This window comes from Malurus melanocephalus, unplaced genomic scaffold, assembly GCF_030028575.1.
Source record: "Malurus melanocephalus ecotype Western Australia unplaced genomic scaffold, MMel_1.1 scaffold_417, whole genome shotgun sequence".
Taxonomy (NCBI): domain Eukaryota; kingdom Metazoa; phylum Chordata; class Aves; order Passeriformes; family Maluridae; genus Malurus; species Malurus melanocephalus.
In genome coordinates, this window is record NW_026623649.1 from 113623 (window position 1) to 132819 (window position 19197).

At 40.6% G+C, this 19197-nt stretch overlaps 2 protein-coding genes across 8 annotated transcripts in view; one reads left to right on the forward strand and one right to left on the reverse strand.

Annotated features, from left to right (window-relative positions):
* PEX5L (peroxisomal biogenesis factor 5 like) overlaps positions 1-9357 on the forward strand; it is a 97960-nt gene extending 88603 nt beyond the window's left edge. For all 7 annotated transcript variants that reach the window (XM_057379698.1, XM_057379699.1, XM_057379700.1 and 4 more), the window contains 7 exons: positions 1354-1470; positions 2372-2515; positions 3343-3413; positions 4183-4380; positions 5556-5721; positions 6088-6245; positions 6857-9357. In XM_057379698.1, the coding sequence (XP_057235681.1) occupies positions 1354-1470; positions 2372-2515; positions 3343-3413; positions 4183-4380; positions 5556-5721; positions 6088-6245; positions 6857-7061 (1059 nt within the window). In that variant the 3' untranslated portion in view covers positions 7062-9357. The remainder of the gene's footprint in view (positions 1-1353; positions 1471-2371; positions 2516-3342; positions 3414-4182; positions 4381-5555; positions 5722-6087; positions 6246-6856) is intronic.
* An 8552-nt stretch (positions 9358-17909) lies between these two features.
* The window catches only part of USP13 (ubiquitin specific peptidase 13), a 41612-nt gene continuing 40324 nt past the window's right edge, over positions 17910-19197 (reverse strand). The window contains exon 21 of the mRNA XM_057379707.1: positions 17910-19175. Coding sequence (XP_057235690.1) covers positions 19082-19175 — 94 coding nt within the window. The 3' untranslated portion in view covers positions 17910-19081. The remainder of the gene's footprint in view (positions 19176-19197) is intronic.

Here is a 19197-nt window from a genome sequence, read left to right on the forward strand (position 1 = left end):
GMTGTTCCCTTCYATTACCTGGAGTGAAATCTGCTCTSCAAGTCTGARTGATTCCCAATTTATTYCCTTTTTCACAGAGGAATATAGCAAGTATCTKCACAGATCCAATAACTGCAGAATTCAGACAATCCTGAATCCCCTGGAAGAAAGCATGCTTTCCTTTTTCCAATCACCTAAGGAGGGTTGCAACAATTATGCCTGGCTGTGGAGCAGTAGCAAAGTTGTCAGCCTTGTAATGAAGATTCACACAAAGCTATCTGGACCTGTTCATAAAACCTTCAATTAATTTTGATTAGCTCCTCGCTCTGAAATTGTTCTGTCAAGACCTCGATAGATTCATTTGTGCTGTTGTCTTTGACACAAATAAGCTGAGAAACTGCCCCCAGTGCCATCAGCTCACTGAAACACTGGCCATGTCCTTGTAGGAACTGGAGAATTTTGGAAAAGCTTGTAGTGCTCTGGAAATATTCTGCTATGGATCTCCTTTTCAGAGTCCCATGACTAGTGTGTGGAGGCTGAAAAAGTAGCACCTTAATCTGGATTCTTTAATTCTATTTCTATTTCTTGGCATCATTTTCTAGCAGCCACAGTTGTTCCCTCCTTCTGGTCATTGCTAATCTCATTCCTCATCCTAAATCTCATCTGTTTTTCATAATTTCTGTTTCCCTTGTATGTGCATTTYCCCCTCATCTTCGAGCTGAATATCAATCTTACTGTATGATTTCATAATMTCTTGTAGATTCCTCTCACCAGCAGAGTATACAATGCATTATTAACATTTCTCCATTATGTCAAAAAGCCCAATTTGTATTATGTCCCTTATGCAAACACCTTCTGTCTAAACTTTGGCATTTCTCTTTCTCTTAGCTGAAAATGATGCTGAATATACCAAAGTGAGCAATGCTTGCTCTCTTTCAAACTATTTTATCTATTGTTATTCTTTTGCATGTGCACTTTGTTGATTTTTCTTTTTTAATCTTTCTTTTCTTTGTCCAAGGACTTGCAGCATTAATTTCCTTCAAATTTTATGTAACAATTTGCTGTTAGCATCAATAAGATGCAGTGTAAGCTGCTGCAAATCCTGCTTCAAACAGGACATACGCTGCCTCTGAGATAAAGAATTTTCTGTTGACAAAATACATTCTGATATAAGAGATGAAATTTAATTACATGGAATTCCAAACAGYAGCTGTAATATTTCAGTCTGTGTGATTATTAATAGAATTAATGCTGCTCAGCAAAATTGACAGACTCAGACCACTGGTAGAAAGAAATTTCAAAGTTTTTTTTAAAATAAATCCCTTTATTTTAAAGTTTTGTTGTTCATTTTATCTTTTCCTCCTTTTCTTCTAGTCCGACACAGAGTTTTGGGATAAAATGCAAGCAGAATGGGAAGAAATGGCTCGCAGAAACTGGATTTCAGAGAACCAGGAAGCACCGGGGCAAGTCACCATCTCAACCATTGAGAAGGTAACMCCAAGTTTTTCAGGACATCCCCCCCTGTGCAAGTTTGAGGTGACCTTGACTTATCCAGGGAACCCAAAGAGACTCTTTGGACATGGAAACTGATTTTATCCARAAGAGCTCATCCTCTTGAATTGCCTGGGAGTAGGGCAGAGTTAGACCTTACCACAGTGAGAATAGATTTAGAGAATTTACACCTGCACACTGCCTGATTTCAGCTGAAAGGATCACAAAGCAAACTGCAGGGTTTTGGGCATGTTTGAASACAGGAACTTAAGGAAGAGCACCAAATAAGAATATCTGGTGTGGCACATTCAAACACTGCTGAGAATAAAAATAATGGAGATTTTGTCTTTCTTCTTCATTCTTCCCACTCCATATTTTAATATGATTTCTGTCATGCAGCTGATACCAGCACACACCCTTTACACTGCAATGACAAGAGGAAAAGGCAAAACTTAAAGAAATAAATTCAGGTGCTTGCAACCCTGTTTTGTATCTGGAAGGTTAATTGCAGATTTCAGGATTTTAACCATGAAGTTAGGAGCACTGCAGGGAGTCAACTGCTTGGTGTGTGCTTTTACCATCAAATTGGATGTCCTGGGCTCAGAGGTTCAGTTCTCTTGGTACTGCAGGCATGTGAGTTGTTGACATTATCTTTGATGGAGAGCCCAGCATAAATACCAGTAAGTATTCCTTCAGTGTTAAAGGAAAAGTAAAGAGAGCAGAAACATAAATGTCCAGTGATGCGACTTTTTAMACTTTTTGTCATTGAAATTCCACGGGGGAGCTCGTACCATTTCCACAGAACAAAGGCTGTTTACACCCAGCTGGAAAACAGTGAGTCATTGCAGTTTTTAGGCTTGTCATTCCCTGCAACTTGTGGTCCATTATCTCTCTCCTCCAGGGTTATTATTTCCATACTGAGAATCCCTTCAAAGACTGGCCTGGTGCTTTTGAGGAAGGACTGAAAAAAATGAAAGAAGGTGACCTGCCCGTTACAATCTTATACCTGGAGGCTGCAATCCTACAAGAGCCCAATGATGCAGAGGTATTCRCTGCTGTGCCTTGTCCTGACAAAGGAAAAGGGAAATCCCTTYAGCATGGAATGATGGAATGCTGTCTAGGCTCAAACCTTTGCTAGTCATGACTGGCTGAAACATTGGATTCTAAGGATTATGAATCAGTGAATGCCTTTAAATAGATAACAGTGAGCTCTTTATAGGATAAAAATCTGTTTTTTTTAAAAACTGTTGTTTGAAATTTCAAACCTTTCCTTCACATTCTGATGTTTTCAAGCTATCTTGTAAACACTGCTATTGAAAATATGAATATTTTTGATTTAACAAGAGTGTTGAAAATTTTTTAAAGTTATATCAATTTGCTTCAAGGTTGTGTTTTCAATGAGTTTATATTTAAAGTCTATTTTTTGGTGAAATATTAAAAATATTTATACTGTAAGTATCTAGGGCCCTTTGAATGTGCTGCATTAAATGAAACAGCATATTTCAAAAAGAAGAGAATCCCCAAGACTTCTAGAATCCCTTAATATGTATAATATGCAACTTAATAATTCTTCTTTTCTATCTTCCATAAAATTATAGCAAAATTTAGAATGTATAACTCAAATTTAAGAAACCAGCATGTGATGGATCATACACTGACAGAATACCCATGCATTCATTGGCTGTATCTATTTGTTAGGCCCAAAGATATTCAGAACTGCATTGAATGTTGGTGTGCATGGTAGAAAAATCTATGGTTAGTGCTGGACAGATCTGCTGGTTTTGTTCATCATTCTATTTAACAGCAATATTAGTTTTAACTCTGTTTGCAGCTGGATATATTTAACAAACCAAATGATGATTATTTTTGCAGGCTTGGCAGTTCCTGGGTATAACACAGGCAGAAAATGAAAATGAGCAGGCAGCCATTGTGGCCCTCCAAAGGTAGCTGGAGACCAGTGCTAAATCTGGGGTCTCATGAGGGTTGGGTAATGGAGACCTGGGGACATTTAATGTCATTCTTATCTTGGATCCTGATATATCTATTTAGTTGAGTAGAGCATTGATGTAGATATAGAAACTTTTCCAGTGACTTCAGAGGGATGACTAGTGATTAATATTTCTGTTTTATTGAATAAGTGCAATATTTAATGTCGTAATTTAAGTGCATGCACAAAAGAAAAGTTACATGGCCTAATGAATATGAGTTAGGCAGAATGCAAATGAAGTGCCTTTTTTATATTCTAGCCACTTGGCATATTTTCTGTAGTCTGCCCTTTAATGAAGAGGTTTTCTTAATTGGAGTGAGCTCCCTTCAACTGCTGAATGCTAAACTGCCAACATTTTTAGGTTGATAGAGATGTGAAGATTACAGAGTCCTTGTACATAAAATGTGAGCTTCAAAATATCAAGATTATTATTATCTTTCTGCAATAGGTTTTTATGTTTCTATTTGAAGCAATATTCAATTGTATCAGTACTGTTAACCATGAAGTTATTTCACTATGGATGCACAAACTTATYTAAATGTCACTTATTAGCTCACCTGGATAGAAATCCAAGGGGTTGCCTGATTTAGGGGCTTGCTCGTCCCCAATTTTCAAACAAGCAACAGTGGTAATTGTGATTTTCCTCACATGGGTTATTTTGGGAGAATTCAAACATTGTGCTTGGCAACAGAAGTATCTCAATATATTTTTTATTTTYTGCCTAGGTGCTTGGAACTGCAGCCAAACAACCTAAAAGCTCTGATGGCCTTGGCCGTGAGTTACACCAACACTGGCCATCAACAGGAAGCCTATCAAGCTCTGAGAAACTGGATAAAGCAAAATCCAAAATACAAGTATATAGTGAGAAGCAAAAAAGGGTCCCCAGCRCTTACCAGGAGGATGTCTAAGACAGCAGATGAAAGGTAAAGCAGTGGAAATCCCCATGATGGAGATTTTAATGATTTCCCTGGAAACAGTGGTGCCTGCTGTGCCACCTTGCTCTCTAGAAGTCCAGCCTATTCCCTGTGATAGAAGAATGTATCTCTAGTGGCAGGAGAGGGAAGCCAACAGAGAACATTTGGTTTAAAGACTTCAGGCTTTATCCTTTATGCCATCCCTGCCTCCACATCCATACCAGGCCTCTGTCCAGCTCCACAATGTGGTTGTTCTTCCCAGTGTTCACCGTTTTTTCCCAAATCCCAGCCCAGCCACTGGAATCCAGGATGAGCCATTTTGCAGTGCAGCATGGCCYCAGTTCACTGAGAATACTGAGAGGTGGCATCTGCTCATTTAAAAGCTGTTCTGGTTCTCACAAAGAGACAGCACAGCCATTTGATTTGTCTTCAGCCATTTTAAATAACAAAAAAAATCCATGAGTTGGCAGCTCTGCATCACGATTTCATGAGGTCAGTAAACAAGTACCCCTGGGCTGTGAGATGCATAATAAAGTCATTAAAGGCATAAACATGGTTTACAGAACTGAACCACTCRGGCTATCTCACTGCTTGTCATTTTGAAGACAGGCCTTATGTTTCACCCTTCTCACTTACAAGTCCTGGGTTGACAAGATAATTTTGTGTGAGCAAAAATAAAATATGCAAGTTCTGCTTAATTGCTAAGTGTGTTTTTTGTCTTTGGCTTCATCCCACTGTCATCTGGTGCTGTCAGTGCAAAGGTTTTAAGAAGCTACAATGGGCACAGAAGTCTTATATTTTGGCATCTTCAAGGTCCTTGGCTGGTCACTTACCTATAACTCTTAAGAATAATGCTATTTTTGCCAGTAAAGAGCTCTTTTATGTTCGAAAAACTCATCTGATTTGATTTAGTTTTAATAAACCTTCATGTCATCCCAATTGGGTTCCCCGCTGTACTTTGACTTCATTTTGTAGATGAACTTCTTTATTTCAGATGTGAGTTTACTACAGCATCTTGAAGTAAACCTTTGCCATGATGAAGAAGCTTATTCACAAATTTTGGGAATATAATACTTCTGATAAATCCRCTACAAAGATCTGAATTTCCAGCTATGCAATCAATACTGAAATATTTGTAAATAACTGTATGATGCATCTTTAAATTATTTTTCATTCTTGTCTAGCTCATTACTTGAAGAAGTAAAGGATTTGTACCTGGAGGCTGCTCACCAGAATGGTGATATGATAGACCCTGACCTGCAGACAGGACTTGGGGTTCTTTTCCACCTGAATGGAGAATTCAACAGAGCAATAGATGCATTCAGTGCTGCTTTGACTGTTCGACCWGAGGTACATTTTATACTTTTACATTTTAAGAAATTTAGCTTTACAGGCCATTTCTTTTCTCCTGTCTGGGCCAAGCTATTATTAATGAGGTGTCACTTCTGCCATTAATTTTTTAGACTTGAAATAGAAATGTTAATTAYAAGGCAGCCCTGTTCAGAAGCAGATTTGTACACGTACAATTCCTACCTGTGTGCTGATTAATGGTATTAGATATATAAAGTTGCCTGTGATCACGAATCAGAACTCCACATTCTTTATCAATTAGGATACAACGCTACTATTTTCTGCAGTCCTCCTTACTTTGCAAGCAAAAATGAAAAATTATGTCCATTTTTGACACCTACAGTAGAAAACTCATTTTCTCACCAGGATTATACGTTATGGAACCGCCTTGGAGCAACCTTGGCAAACGGGGATCGCAGTGAAGAAGCTGTGGAGGCCTACACACGAGCTTTGGAAATACAACCTGGCTTCATCAGGTCCAGATACAACTTGGGGATAAGCTGCATCAACCTAGGGGCATACAGGTGAGTTTAAAAAAATGTATAAACAAAAAGTCAGGGATCACAACTAGCAGGTGAAGATGGATTTTCAAGCTGGAGGTATCTAAGAAAATCAGAATAAAGGTACATAATCTGAGCTACTGTAAAATGTTGTCATAATTTTTTATAAAGGACTAAAAAGCAATTTTTTAGCTTGAATTGCAAATACTCATATAATCAGTAGGATTATATAAACACATAAACTTAGTCTGGTGCTTTAGAGCTTTGGGAAAATAAAATATAAGAGCCTGTCTTTAAAAGGGAAACTTCAGTTAAAGTGCTCCTAGTGGCTCATGCCATCAAAAACATCCTTCAGCAATGAAGGCTGATATTCCAGGGTCCCAGATGTCAGATTAAGACATCAGGGAAGAAAGATGATGGGACAGTGTCCCCAAATGTTTGAGTAGACTCAGTTTTGCATTACCGCAAGCCGTGCCCTCTTGCTTAATGAAAATCAAACAAGAACAACACAAAGAGAGTGATGAACTGCATTGTGAAATGATGCACTTGAGTCTGGCATGTAACTTTATAAGGTTTTCCTGTAGTTCTTTAGCAAATTGTATTGCTTGTTTCTTTTTTCTTCTTCTTCCCTACAGAGAGGCTGTCAGCAATTTCCTCACTGCTCTGAGTTTGCAAAGRAAAAGCAGGAATCAACAGCAGGTTCCCCACCCTGCACTATCAGGCAATATTTGGGCAGCGCTTCGGATTGCTCTGTCTATGATGGACCAGCCAGAACTATTTCAAGCTGCCAACGTGGGTGATCTAGACATTCTCTTAAGAGCTTTTAATCTAGAGCCGTAATAAAAAGGATTCAAAAATTGATTAAATTGTATTAGGAAACAGAGAACTTTTTTTATTACTCATCCCCAAATGACCACATTTTCCAAAAGATCATGACTGTAGATCAGTAGGGGAGTTCTTTCAGACATTATTCATAAAGGRAAAGTTCAAAAGCACAAAAATAGTGTAAATAAATTCAAACTCAAAGGATTGAAAATGAGCTGTGGCTAATCTGACAAAGCCCTGAACTAGATGAAATAGCAATTTCTGAAGAATCTTCATCCCATGCAAGCTATATCTCTATATACACACAGYTGTAAAAGGAAAAGTATCTTAAGAAGAAACCTAGAAAATGGTGATTGCACATTAGGATGGCAAGCAGTGCATCCAAGGAACCTGCTTATTAGCTCATTGCACTATGCTGACACCACTTTGCCCCACAGTGGGGATTCCCTACCCTTTGGTTTCTTTGATGAAAAATCTTCTCAAGGTCCATTTTTAACACAGCTCTGAAAATAGATGCATGTAAAAAGGGTGTGTTTTGTTTTGAATATATTTAATAGCCAGCAATCAATTTTTGGGCCCATCCATGTGCAATGTCAAGRGGAGCATTGCCCATGGAGGGCTGTGGGATGAGTCCAGGTACATTTGGGAAGCCAAGTGTTGCCAGCAGAAGGGACAATTTGCACTGGAAYTGTTACTGTCCAAAGCAGCTGTCCTTGATCTGGGACAGCCTAAAGGAGCTCATGGCAGGGTCTGCACCTTTCTGTGTACTTATGCACTTTAATCTYTGTTTTTGTAAAATAGTGCTATGCTTCTATTTTAGTTACCAGCAAYGGAATGTACGGGATGGCCTTGTTGRCAGGGAGGACCAATATMATTTCCTGAATTGCAGCAAGAGGGTTTTCAATATTCTTAAGTTTAAAAATGCAAATGCAGTATAAATTGCATTAACAAGTAGAAAGATAATTATATGCATCCATCAGGTACTACACATGTACATGCATGTGCATGCACATACATGTTGTATGCAAATGATGTCATGTCAGAACATGGTAAGCTACAGATCTTCATTGCAAATGAAGAAAAATCTTCATAGGTGTTACCTGCCTGCAGACCATGCTCAAGGGAAAACTTTCCCTAAAGAAATTGGTCTAKATAATGCTTGTAGGATTGAGACCAAGGCTTGGTCCTGCTGTTGTGGCAAACAGCAGCAAAAGTCTCTGTGACCTCCATGATASCAGAGTCAATCCTTAGACAACACCAGTATGTGTAGCTACTCACAAATGTGTCTGTAAACACACCATCTTCATTCTCCCTGGCTGGGTGAATGGGGAGCAGTGTGGGGCAGTGCCAATCCATGATGAATGGATTGATTCAGCYACAATCAAACACATTTAGCTCAGGGTGAATGCGTCAATCAAAGAACCAAGAGAAATTTTTAGAAGGTGATTTTCAGTTGTTGATATTTTAAATATTTTTCTTGAATAAGGGAAGATAAAAAATGTAATTAGATGTGTTGATCTGTGGTCAGGAATTCAATGTGCRGAGTACCTACTGGCATGTGTTAAAGTGGGACAAATAGCACATTTCCTATAAACAACATTAAAAGAAAAATCCAGCTCAGAGGGATAAAAAAAGAAATCCAACTGCACAGATCACAGAGAAAGATGCTCTGTGGGAGTTGGACAGTTCCACCAGTACAAACCTAAAGTTTCTTGCAGCTGTCTGTTATTTTGAGCCACCACTTAAAGGAAAATTCCATGTAAGACAGTGTAATCACTGCATCTAATCACATCTATAGGTTGTTAAATAAAAATAATTGATTGTCATTAGAAAAACAAAAGGCTTACCCTTCAGTCTCTCCTACAGAATAGAGATGCTGAAACAGTTATAGAATTTTTTTAAGAATGTTTTATCAATTCATTGTTTACCCATATATCCCTGTTTATCTATTGAGTGTTTCATAACTGATTGCTGCAGCTTTGTCTAAGGATGGGGCTGCCTGGGAATGTCACTTTAGCTAAGTGGGCTGCTGTATGCATATCTGCTGACAACAGTTTGCTCTTTTGCTTTGACAGCGATGTGTGATGACAGCTCTTTATTGATAAGGCAGAGCAGAAGGTGCAGTGCAATTGAATCTGGGAAGTGATAAGAGAGAARGGAGGCAGCTTTGAGAAGAGGCTGTAAAGCAAAGGCATATGTGCTTAGATTTTGCTTGATGCCCTGCCATCACACAAGTTTTTCTAGAATATCCTTTGTGCTGTGGTGTGGGATAATCAGTGCTTACCCAGAGGAMTTAGTTGTYCAGGGACTTTATTTTTATTTAAAAAAATAAATTTTTAAAAAAAAAAAGTACTCGACCTCAGAGTCAGAATGAGAAGGGGTATTTGATGCTCGTGGCAGTTCACTAAACATCTTCTCCAGCCTGTGGATGAGTAACACAGAAATCGTTAGGAAAACCTAATGCAACTCCAAGCCTCTCAAAAAAACCCAGACTRAGTAGGTAGCTTTTGATTTATCCTGGGATGCACTGCTCAAAACTACATTTATCTGCTGATAAATGTCCACACCCATGAGTTGTGTGTGTAACCTTGAGACAACTCCCCAGGGCTGAACTCTGCCTTCCCAGGGAGGCTCAGCCCCAGCCCATCTCAGCTCTCTGCACAGGATTTGGGCTACAAAGCCTGACCAAAAGGTGCACACCCTGAAGATTATCCCACTGCTCTCTCCTGTTGTGGATTGCCTGTGGCCACTGCCCAAAGCACGGGGAAAGGCTGAAGCAGGGCACACTGATGAAACAGTGGCACATCTCACACAAATGGCCTGGTCAGTGTGGGACAGAGGCTGGACACTCATTTTACTCTTAACAGGTTAGGCCCAGCAGATCTTAGGACTTCTGGGCATTTCCTTAGGAGTCTGAGCTGTATCATCCTCCTTTAGCCCCCTCTGCCAAGCACTGTCAGTGCAGCAGACAGGATTAGATACAGCTTTGAGCTGACCTCCTCCTGCCGTTCCTTAAATATTCAGGGCAAGTTTGTATATTTGCCTGCAACAGCAAGAGGAAACATGTGAGGAGGCTGCAGCATATTAACAACTGAACAGAAAATTCATCTACTTGTGCTTCTTAAGCAAGCAGGAGGTGGGATAAATGAGGCGGGTGCTGAACAGGAGCAGATTGAGCCTGAGAGTGAGAGACAGCAAATCTGGGTCCTGTTCTCAGCATTCCAGGGAGCTCGACCAAGTCAAAGGCTCYTGCCATCCCTGACTGCCCAGGTGTGTGAGGAAGAAAGATGGGAACAGCATTCCTTCCCCAGCCTGGAGCAGGGAGTGTCACTGTCACAGTGCAGGGACCAGCCAGCACTCACCTGGAGAGGAAGGGGACACAAACACAAACTTCCTCGGCTCTAGGGAAGCAGCTTCACACACAGATGACCAATCTCAGCAGAGGACAGACAGCATTTCAGGATGCTGGACAGCATCCATGAGCTGAGGCCCAGTCAGAGTGCTGCAATGGTGTATCACCATGCCCCACCCCTCTTTCCCTTTCCTGTTATTCCTCTCTTTTTCCAGAGGCAATTTATCACTGCCAGGTAACTGATTCCAACTTTTTGAATATTTTTTTTTTCTATTTTATATTTCATGCAATTAAAAAATGTTTTCCTAACTCCATCTTGGGACTGTTTATGACCTAGAAGCCTGATCCATCAAGCTGCTGAACTCTGTAAGCCAGGAGTCTCCCCAAGAGCGCTCAGCACTTTGCATGATCAGCTCCATGCAGGTATTACCAGGAGAGGGTGGCTCTGGWACCACTGCATGAGCTGAACAGACACTGGAATCACAGTTTAGGGAGTGAGGCTTTGCAATGAAGGCAAAAGGCTCATTTCTGGCTGGCCTCTTTAAACCAGAATGACCACAGGAGCCTTGTGGCCACAGACTGGCTTACGTCAGCTTGAAGAAGCGATCTGACCTTTAGGGACACACAGAAACATATCTGTATTTAGTGGTGTTTTCTTATGATCTGATAAATCACAGCACTTGTAAAAACACCGAGGGGGAGGTTCAAATGACACAAAACCTCATGTGACAATATTGCATGCAGCTMCATGAACCAGTAACCACTATGCAATATTAACCCCAAGCATGCAGCGATGCTACCCTGAGCATGTGTTTACAGAATGCATGCACAAGGCCCACACATAGGGTATTCTTAAAYTAACCATTCCTGTCATCTGTGGAATATTTTAAAAGTCCTTTGCATCTGCAAAACTCAAATCTGACTTGTTAGACCAATCACAGAGTCCTTTTAAAATCCCATCCTTAGAATTCACTTTGTGTTGTGGGTTTCATGTTTGCTTCAAGTGCTTAATTAATAACAGACATCTGTAGTAACAGCTTTTGCAGAYGTGTTTTAGTACCCTCTCAAGAATTACAAAGCTAAATCTGCACAGCTTTCACAGTGAAACTGGGTTGTTTGGATTTTCCCRTTTTCATCTCTAGTCTCAACCACAGAACAGCCAGGTATCCCAGGAAAATCCACAGGCCTCTGTGGCAGAAATGACAACTGCTGCCATTACTGGCAGAGCCAAAGCTAAATCACTGTCTGTTGGAGCCAGTGAGAAATGGAGCAAAGCATAAATTGGTTGTAGATCTCTTTTGCCCAAACATGCATCTGCAAAATGAGACATATTAGTTATTTCGCATGAATTACCTGCACAGTTGAAAAAAATGTGATTTCTGGTCACCAGTGTTGTCAGCTTAGCAGTCTGTACAGTGAATTTATGTAATAAATGTTAATAATATACAAAGTATTCAGAGACAAAAATGACAAAAATGCACTGCACGTTGTGAAAAAAAAGGTGGATATGCAATACAGTATTATCTACTATTCAAACCTTACCTAGGCTAGAAATCAGATTCCTTCATTACGGTTCTACTGGTTTTTGGACTGGTGAAATAAATCAGAGAACAGGAGTGCCATGCACGAAGAGATCACTGACACTTTGAACARAAGCAGGCAAAAAGAAAAACAGGCATGTCATAGAATCCATTGGAAGTTCAGAGCCTCAGCCCACTGAGTAACAGGCATTAGGCAAGGGAAAGAGACAGAAGGAATCTAAATTTTCCTAAAATATGCTGTAACTTTACAAATGCTTGCAATATGTGACAGCCCATTGAACAAGCTTGCATGGTCAAGACTTGATGTGCTTTGATCTCTTTTCCCCTTCTACATTTACAGGATGCCATTGACATTGGCTAAAACTTTAATTTAAATAGCCTTTTTAATATCGGTAAGCTATTGTAAATTCAGAAAAAAATTAAAAAAAAACTTTATAAATATATTTTATATATCAGAGTATAACATACCTAGAGTAAAATAAAACTATATAGTTTTGAGAGGCATTCTGTGTGGCTTCTTCTATATGCTGTAAACTGTTTGAAAACCTTTGCAATCTTGCATCAGTTCTTTTGGCTTTATTTTTAAGCCAACGTACAGGAGAGGAGCGATTCTAGGGTTGGCAGGTACTTTCACCTGGGCCATCTGCAGAGCCCTGCTGCTGCACAGCCTTCCCCAAATCCCTGTGTCCGTGGGGAAGGGCAGGGGCAGGGTTTGGCAGTGCTGCCCATGTGGGAGCTCAGCCCAACACCTGAATGTTTACATTCCCTTCCAAAGGCTCACATTGACCCGGATCAAGAATCTGAATGTAAGAACATACGGGGTACCAGATCAGTTTCTTACCACAGGTAACTCTGCCTCTGTATGCTTAGTGCATTATCAGCTGTGTAGAATTATCAGACACAGACCTATAGTTTACTGATGCTTTAATTTGGTGTTTCCCTGCACTGCTGTTTAAAATAATCTATTTCCTCAAAAAAAAAAAAAAAAGAATGATGTGCATACTGGATGTGTTAAATTTATTAAGGTCATAGATGACTATTTGCAGAGCACCACACTTAATGTAGTATTTTTGTACTGTAATGGAAGCATGCCTTCCTTGGGTTCTTTTCCACATATTAAATTGTATTTATTTACCTGTATTTATAACTGTGCAATTTTTAAATATGTTTTAAAAATAAACTTTGTCYGTGGCTTCAAATATTTCAAAATCTCTTTTCAACTTGAAAATGGTCTTGACTTCAATTACTCGAATTGAAAGGAGGGATCCAAGTCTCCAACTGAAGGAATTTTTTCAATAAGCTCTTCTATCCTATTGTTTAAAAAGTCAACATGCTTCTCTGCTTAAAAATTAAGTTCAGAAGATTTTTTTTTCTCAAAATTTTCAATTCATTTTTCCTAAATGCATTGTTACTCTAAGGCAGAGTTATTTTCAGAATTGATTTTTATTTCGACATGTTGATCAATTAACAACTGGGATTTCTACCAGCTAAGGCCTGGCCCAAAGGGTTCTGCCCATGCAGCCCATATGAGAAAAATGGGAAAAAAAGCAGATAAAAATTTTTGCTGAAGACCATGCAACAATTAAAACAGAAGTAGTAATATCACAAACCAACCTTTATGAAAACCAAAGCCAACATTCAGAGTCTGAAATCACTACTCAAACAATTTCCTACACACCACACTAGGAGCTGGCTCTCACCATTTTTCAGTTTCGTCTTCCACGAGGTGAAAGTGCTGATATGGATGATGCCATTCCTATTCTGATTTTCTGTGGGACATCAAAGTAAAGCACAGACAGAATTCCCTGTGTGYTGCTGTGGACAGAAAAGCTGACAACCAGTGAGGGGTGGGGACAGTGACAGCACAGGGCTGTGCAAAAAGCAGGACTCTCCCCATGGAGATGTGAGCTGCTACAGGAAAGCAAAAACAATACACAGCCATGGTTGCCTGCAGCAGGAAAGCTCTGTCACAAAAGCTGACTGCCCGTGGCTTTAACCTTTCACTCAGGAACAAAAAGGAACAGACACTGAAACCACAGAAACCCTTAGGTTAGGAGGAAATGAATTGTGGGCTCTTGGCACTGGTGTGTTTTGCTGGGAGAYGTTAAGGTTGGTTTAGTTCTTGCTGCCCCAATGCACTGAGACAAAGCAGCAGCARGAAAATCCTTCAGTTGTGTGCTCCACAGGGAACCCAGACCAGGAACACAGCACTGCTGTCCTAAAGCCAAAAAGAGTGGGAGAAAASCATCAGTAYCAAATCYACACACAAAACTGCYCAAAAAAWTCACTGGTAAAGACATCTGAAAATGTAATCACCCACTCCAAACCAGCTGCCAGTCATGCAGTAGCTGTTTGCAATAATTTTCGGGCATTTGTCTTCCACCACGGCTGCCAGTGCTTCCCTGCTCCGTGTGATGCTGGTAGGACACCTGAGGGACACAGAGGTGTTCCTTCAACCTCAGTGAGGGGAGCAGAGGGTGGAATTGTCAGTCATCCTGTGCTGCCTCCCACTAACAGTCTGCAAAAGGCAGCAGGCACAAATCCCRTACAGGAAATTCCTGGAAATGCTGAACAGAGCCCAGAGCTCGCACAGGGAGCCACTCTCCCACCTCTTCCAGTCGCCAMAAGTGGTGTGAGTTGAGTTGCCATGGTCACAGGGGACATCTGTGCTAGAAGAGAAACCAAAACACATCGTTAAATTTAGACTTCAGAAGCTGAACCATTTCTTACCATTCAACATATCACATGTCCTCCACTTCCATGACAAGAAGTGTCACTGAGCCCAGCAGCTTTACCTCTTACCTCTCCTCCAGTTGCTGGTCCCGTGATCCTATAAAAAGTKATCATCCCTCAGTTTTCTTTTTCAGTCTGTTTTTGCATCTACCAGAATCCCAACAGTCACATTGCTGAGCAAAGTCCCTACACGTGAGGAAAACAGACTTCTCCTTTACTGAGCAGCAGATGACATTTCTAAGTGAGTGTGAGGAATTACAGACCATGATAAAGCAGAAATTTGGGGTGAAATGACAGCACTATTCCACAAGAACAGTGCCAGCTCTGGTGATCAAAGAGCATCAACAGGCTTAAAAGTTAAAAACAAACAAACCAATCTAAATTAAAACCTATTTTTGCCATGTTGTTTATCCACTCAGGGCTTGGGGATCTTACTTTTTTTTTTAAAACCCACAGAAATACCAGCAGACACAAGAAAACAAGACTCTCACAAACCTCTCTGTTCCCTCTGCTGGGTTTTTTTAAAGTCAAACACCAAACACGACCACAAAGAGTAAGAAGAGAGGCAGCATCAAAACACRTTCTGTCTATTCCTCTTCAGTTCAGACAGGAATAAAGAAGCAAGAATCCACACAGTCACCAGATGTGAGAATATTTCTTTTTAATTTAAAACAGTTGCAACAAAGTCATTCACAGCCTTTCGCATCTCAGACAAATACTCTCAGAAAGTTAACAGTGCTTCAAGCAAACAACTCTGAATGGTGCAAAATAAACCAGGACAGACAATTCCAGGATACAACAGTAAAACCACTGAAGAGTGAGTAAAAACCAGACACCAATCTCAGCCATTAAGGTAGGAAGAGTGACGGGGAAAACAATAAAACATCCAGTTACATATTTTGCATAGACTTCCAATGCATGAAAACAGCAAAGAGGATAAAAATGGCTGCTGCCAGGATGGACAAAAAAAGGAATCAGCTGGAGAGGTCTCTTAAGCAATCTAATGAGCTCTGGATGCACCCACACCCCAAATGTGCATGGTGACCTGGCCGAGGCTGCCTGAATCAAAGAACAGGGCTGAGGTTGGTTTCCCTTACACCAAAGTCAGTCAGAGGCAATGCCMCTGAACCCAGCAGAGCTACAAGTGKCTGGAGCTCAGAAACATCTACAGTTGTTTTAAAACTACAATTCTAATCTTAATTATATTTTAGCTAGGAAGATTAAATAGGAGTTTGTGTCTAYGTGTGTTTTGGAGATGGGAGATTGTGACTCAGAATGAGATGTCTGCTGGATCCAGCACACTGCTAGGAATGAGAGGAGAAGAGGAAATCAAGGGAAGTTGCTGAGTTTTATTTCCTTCCAATCTCCTAACTTAAATATATCACACAAGGAAGTAAAAAAACACTCTGAGAAATAAGAGCATTATTTACTGCCAAGTGCTGGCTTGCCATAATTCTCAGGTTAGATTGTCTCAAACAGCTYACAGTGATTTATTTTCCTCCATTCTTTTTTKCTCACTGAGYKCYCAGCAGCTCCTCCAGCCCCAGGGAGGCACAGGGAGCGTGGCCAGGCTGTGCTCTGAGCCCTGGCACAGCCCAGCACCTTCAGGTGGGTCAGGCATCTCCTCAGCACAGGCTGCTCCAGTGGGGTTTCTGTACCCTGATGTTCAAAAAAAAACCCCAAACTCACCAAAATTCCTTTCCTCAGGTCAGGCTGAGGGTCAGGAGTTTGCATCCTGCTCCTCCAGGTTCATGGTGTTCACACAGAACCCATCACAAAGGGAGGAGACTTAACTGGCCACTTGAAAAAAGGAGAGGCCAATATTTTGGGAGAGAATAAAGTAACTCCTCAAGCAGCTGACTGAAGAACTTGTAACATATTTTTAAGTGCTAAATTTTGTAAACCTGTAATCCTTTCATATAACTGCTCCATGCACTCTTGACCAACTTTGGTGCGGCAGGCAAGGCATGAAAGTGATGAACTGAAAAGAACTCCAGGATCTGAGCAATTCCCTGGCCACAGCCAGCCAAGGACCCTCTCTTTCTGGCCACCACCTCCAGTTTGTCMCCTGCCACCTTCCACGGGTCCCTCCTGARCCCAGGCAGCTCCACAGCTCTGGGAGGCACCAAACAGCTCACAAGATTCCAGCTCCATCCTCGATCCTGCCAGGCCAGCCATGCTCCCAGCTGGAGAATGAACACGGGAGTTACTCCGTTGGCTTTTATTTACCCAACATTTCTAAGTGAAAAGGCAGCAGATGCCAGGTTTTGGTAGTTTATAAATAGCCCTTTAAGTTTACAAGGCAGGAGGGAAGCTGGTGTGTTGAACTTCCTTGGAACGCAATTGGGAATTTGAAAAAAAATTAAAATTAAAAGGGAGGAAAAAAAAGGCCTTTTCTCCTTTTTCTAGAATGAAAAAGCACATAGATACACAGAAGTTTTTGCTCTTTCACTTTAAATAGAAGATGTATCACTGCATAAWTTGCTGATCCCATTTTCAAACCTGCCACTTTCTGTTGAAGTCCTCAAATATCCAAAATCTGGAAGAAGGGAAGAAATGACTGGCAGTTTTTATTTCATCCAGAACTGGTGGCTCAATARCTACAAGGCAGCTGAATCTCACAGGGGCCATTCATTAATGTTCAGGACACTGCACTAAAGTGTCAATAGGAGCTCTAAGTGCAGGGAGCTTTCCCAGCAATTAGACACCTTTGCACTCCACAGAATTATTGCACTGGAATTTCTCCCAWCATCTTTAAAGATCAAAACCTGATTAAAACATCAAAACATGGGTTTTGGTTCTATTTTTAACCAGATGTTTAATTTGTGTTATCTTCTGCAGTGCATAGCTGCCCGAATTTTGCTATTAAACTTGCAGGCACTAACTGCAGAGAAAATGTAATGACACCTCTCTGGCTCTCCTGCACTCTGCAAAAAAAGGATTTTTAATTTTTTTTTTGACTGTTGCAATTTATTTTGAGGGCTTGGTAACATTGTACAAGGCAACTCCAGCCACAGCTTCTAAACAGTGGCCAACACTGTGAACCTTTGGGTTTGGGTYGTTTGTTTTTTTTAAATCATGAAAGGTTTTGCACTYACCATTGTAATTCTTCAGGGTGTTTTTAAATATAATAATAAAACTCACATATGTATTCTTACCTGTGGCAAACACTTAAATAACACCAAAAAAAAAAAAAAAAGACAGGAAAGGCCAGCCCCTGCCCACCCACCCCTGCCAGAGATATCAAACCCCTTCCAGAAGGTGTCTGTTGAAGAGATCAGATTATTGGTGCATTTGCAAGTATAAAGAAAGCTGAAATATCAATTCAAGGTGGGTTTTATGCAGTTTGATTTCTTTTCCTTGCTGTTTTTTGTTGGTTTGGTTTTTTAAGGGAGGGAGAGAGGGGCAAATCAACAAACCAGCAAATTYACTAAGCAATTTCTCCCACTCCAATATGAAACTCAGTATTTAAGCAGAAAGCAGGATTTTTTTTTTGTCAGGGAGTTGATTTCAGATGGAACATGAGTGGTCTAAGATGCAAATTTCCCTGACACAAATACAATGGGACATGGAACCCTTCTTCACCTCCTCCAGAAGGAAACCAATTTAAACAAAAGCCTTGCCTTTCCTGAGGGTGTGCATTAATTTCAAAGTCAGAAATTCTGCTGCTTTCAGCCATCTGTAACCCCGAATCTGTTGGAAGAACTTGCAAAATGAACATTCAAGTGAAAACGAAGAAACCTATGCCTGCAAAAATAAAATTTCTCTTTGGCAAAAAAGTGCAGAGGGCACTGAGAGGAGATTGCTCCTGTCTCCATCAGGCTCACGCATGGAAAAGTCAAATTAAGATACTGCACCACTGAATTCCAACAGATACAACTTCAGCTGACTTTCCTCACTGCACTGAAAATAATCTCTGAAATAGGACATTCTGCTCTGAAGAACAGCCACAAACCTCCTCCCTTCGAATGATTTCTCTACGTGGTCTGGACTCTGGATGAAAGCACCGGGTCCCAGTTACCAAAAACACAAATATTGGTTTGTGTTCTTCAAAGGAGGCACGGACAGAGCAGGCAGGAGCTGGGCTCAACTGGGCTATTTTTGCTCAACACTGAAGCTTCCACATTCTCCACACACTGGCTGCAAACTGCACCAGAAATCCACTGTACGGTGTAGAAATCCAAAACAATGTCCTATACAGCACCTAATAGAAATCTTCCATCTAACACTTAAGGCGGCGTCAAATGATTGTTTTTAAATACACTATAAACATCCCATGTTTTCCTTTGCTTTTTGGCAGTCCAAGGGTTTGGGGTCTTTCGTTGGTTTTAGGTTTTTATTTATGCTTTTTTTTTTTGGCAGGTTAAAAAGGCTTATGGCTTCTTAAGGCCGGGTGATAGATCTGAGGCCTAACTTGGTATCCTGTGGTAAAAATAAATGTAGCCCAGGTCTTTGGGAGGTCGTTCTGAGGCACAGACTCTAAGGTCGTTGTAGATCACCCATCTGAAAGRAAAACAAGATTGAT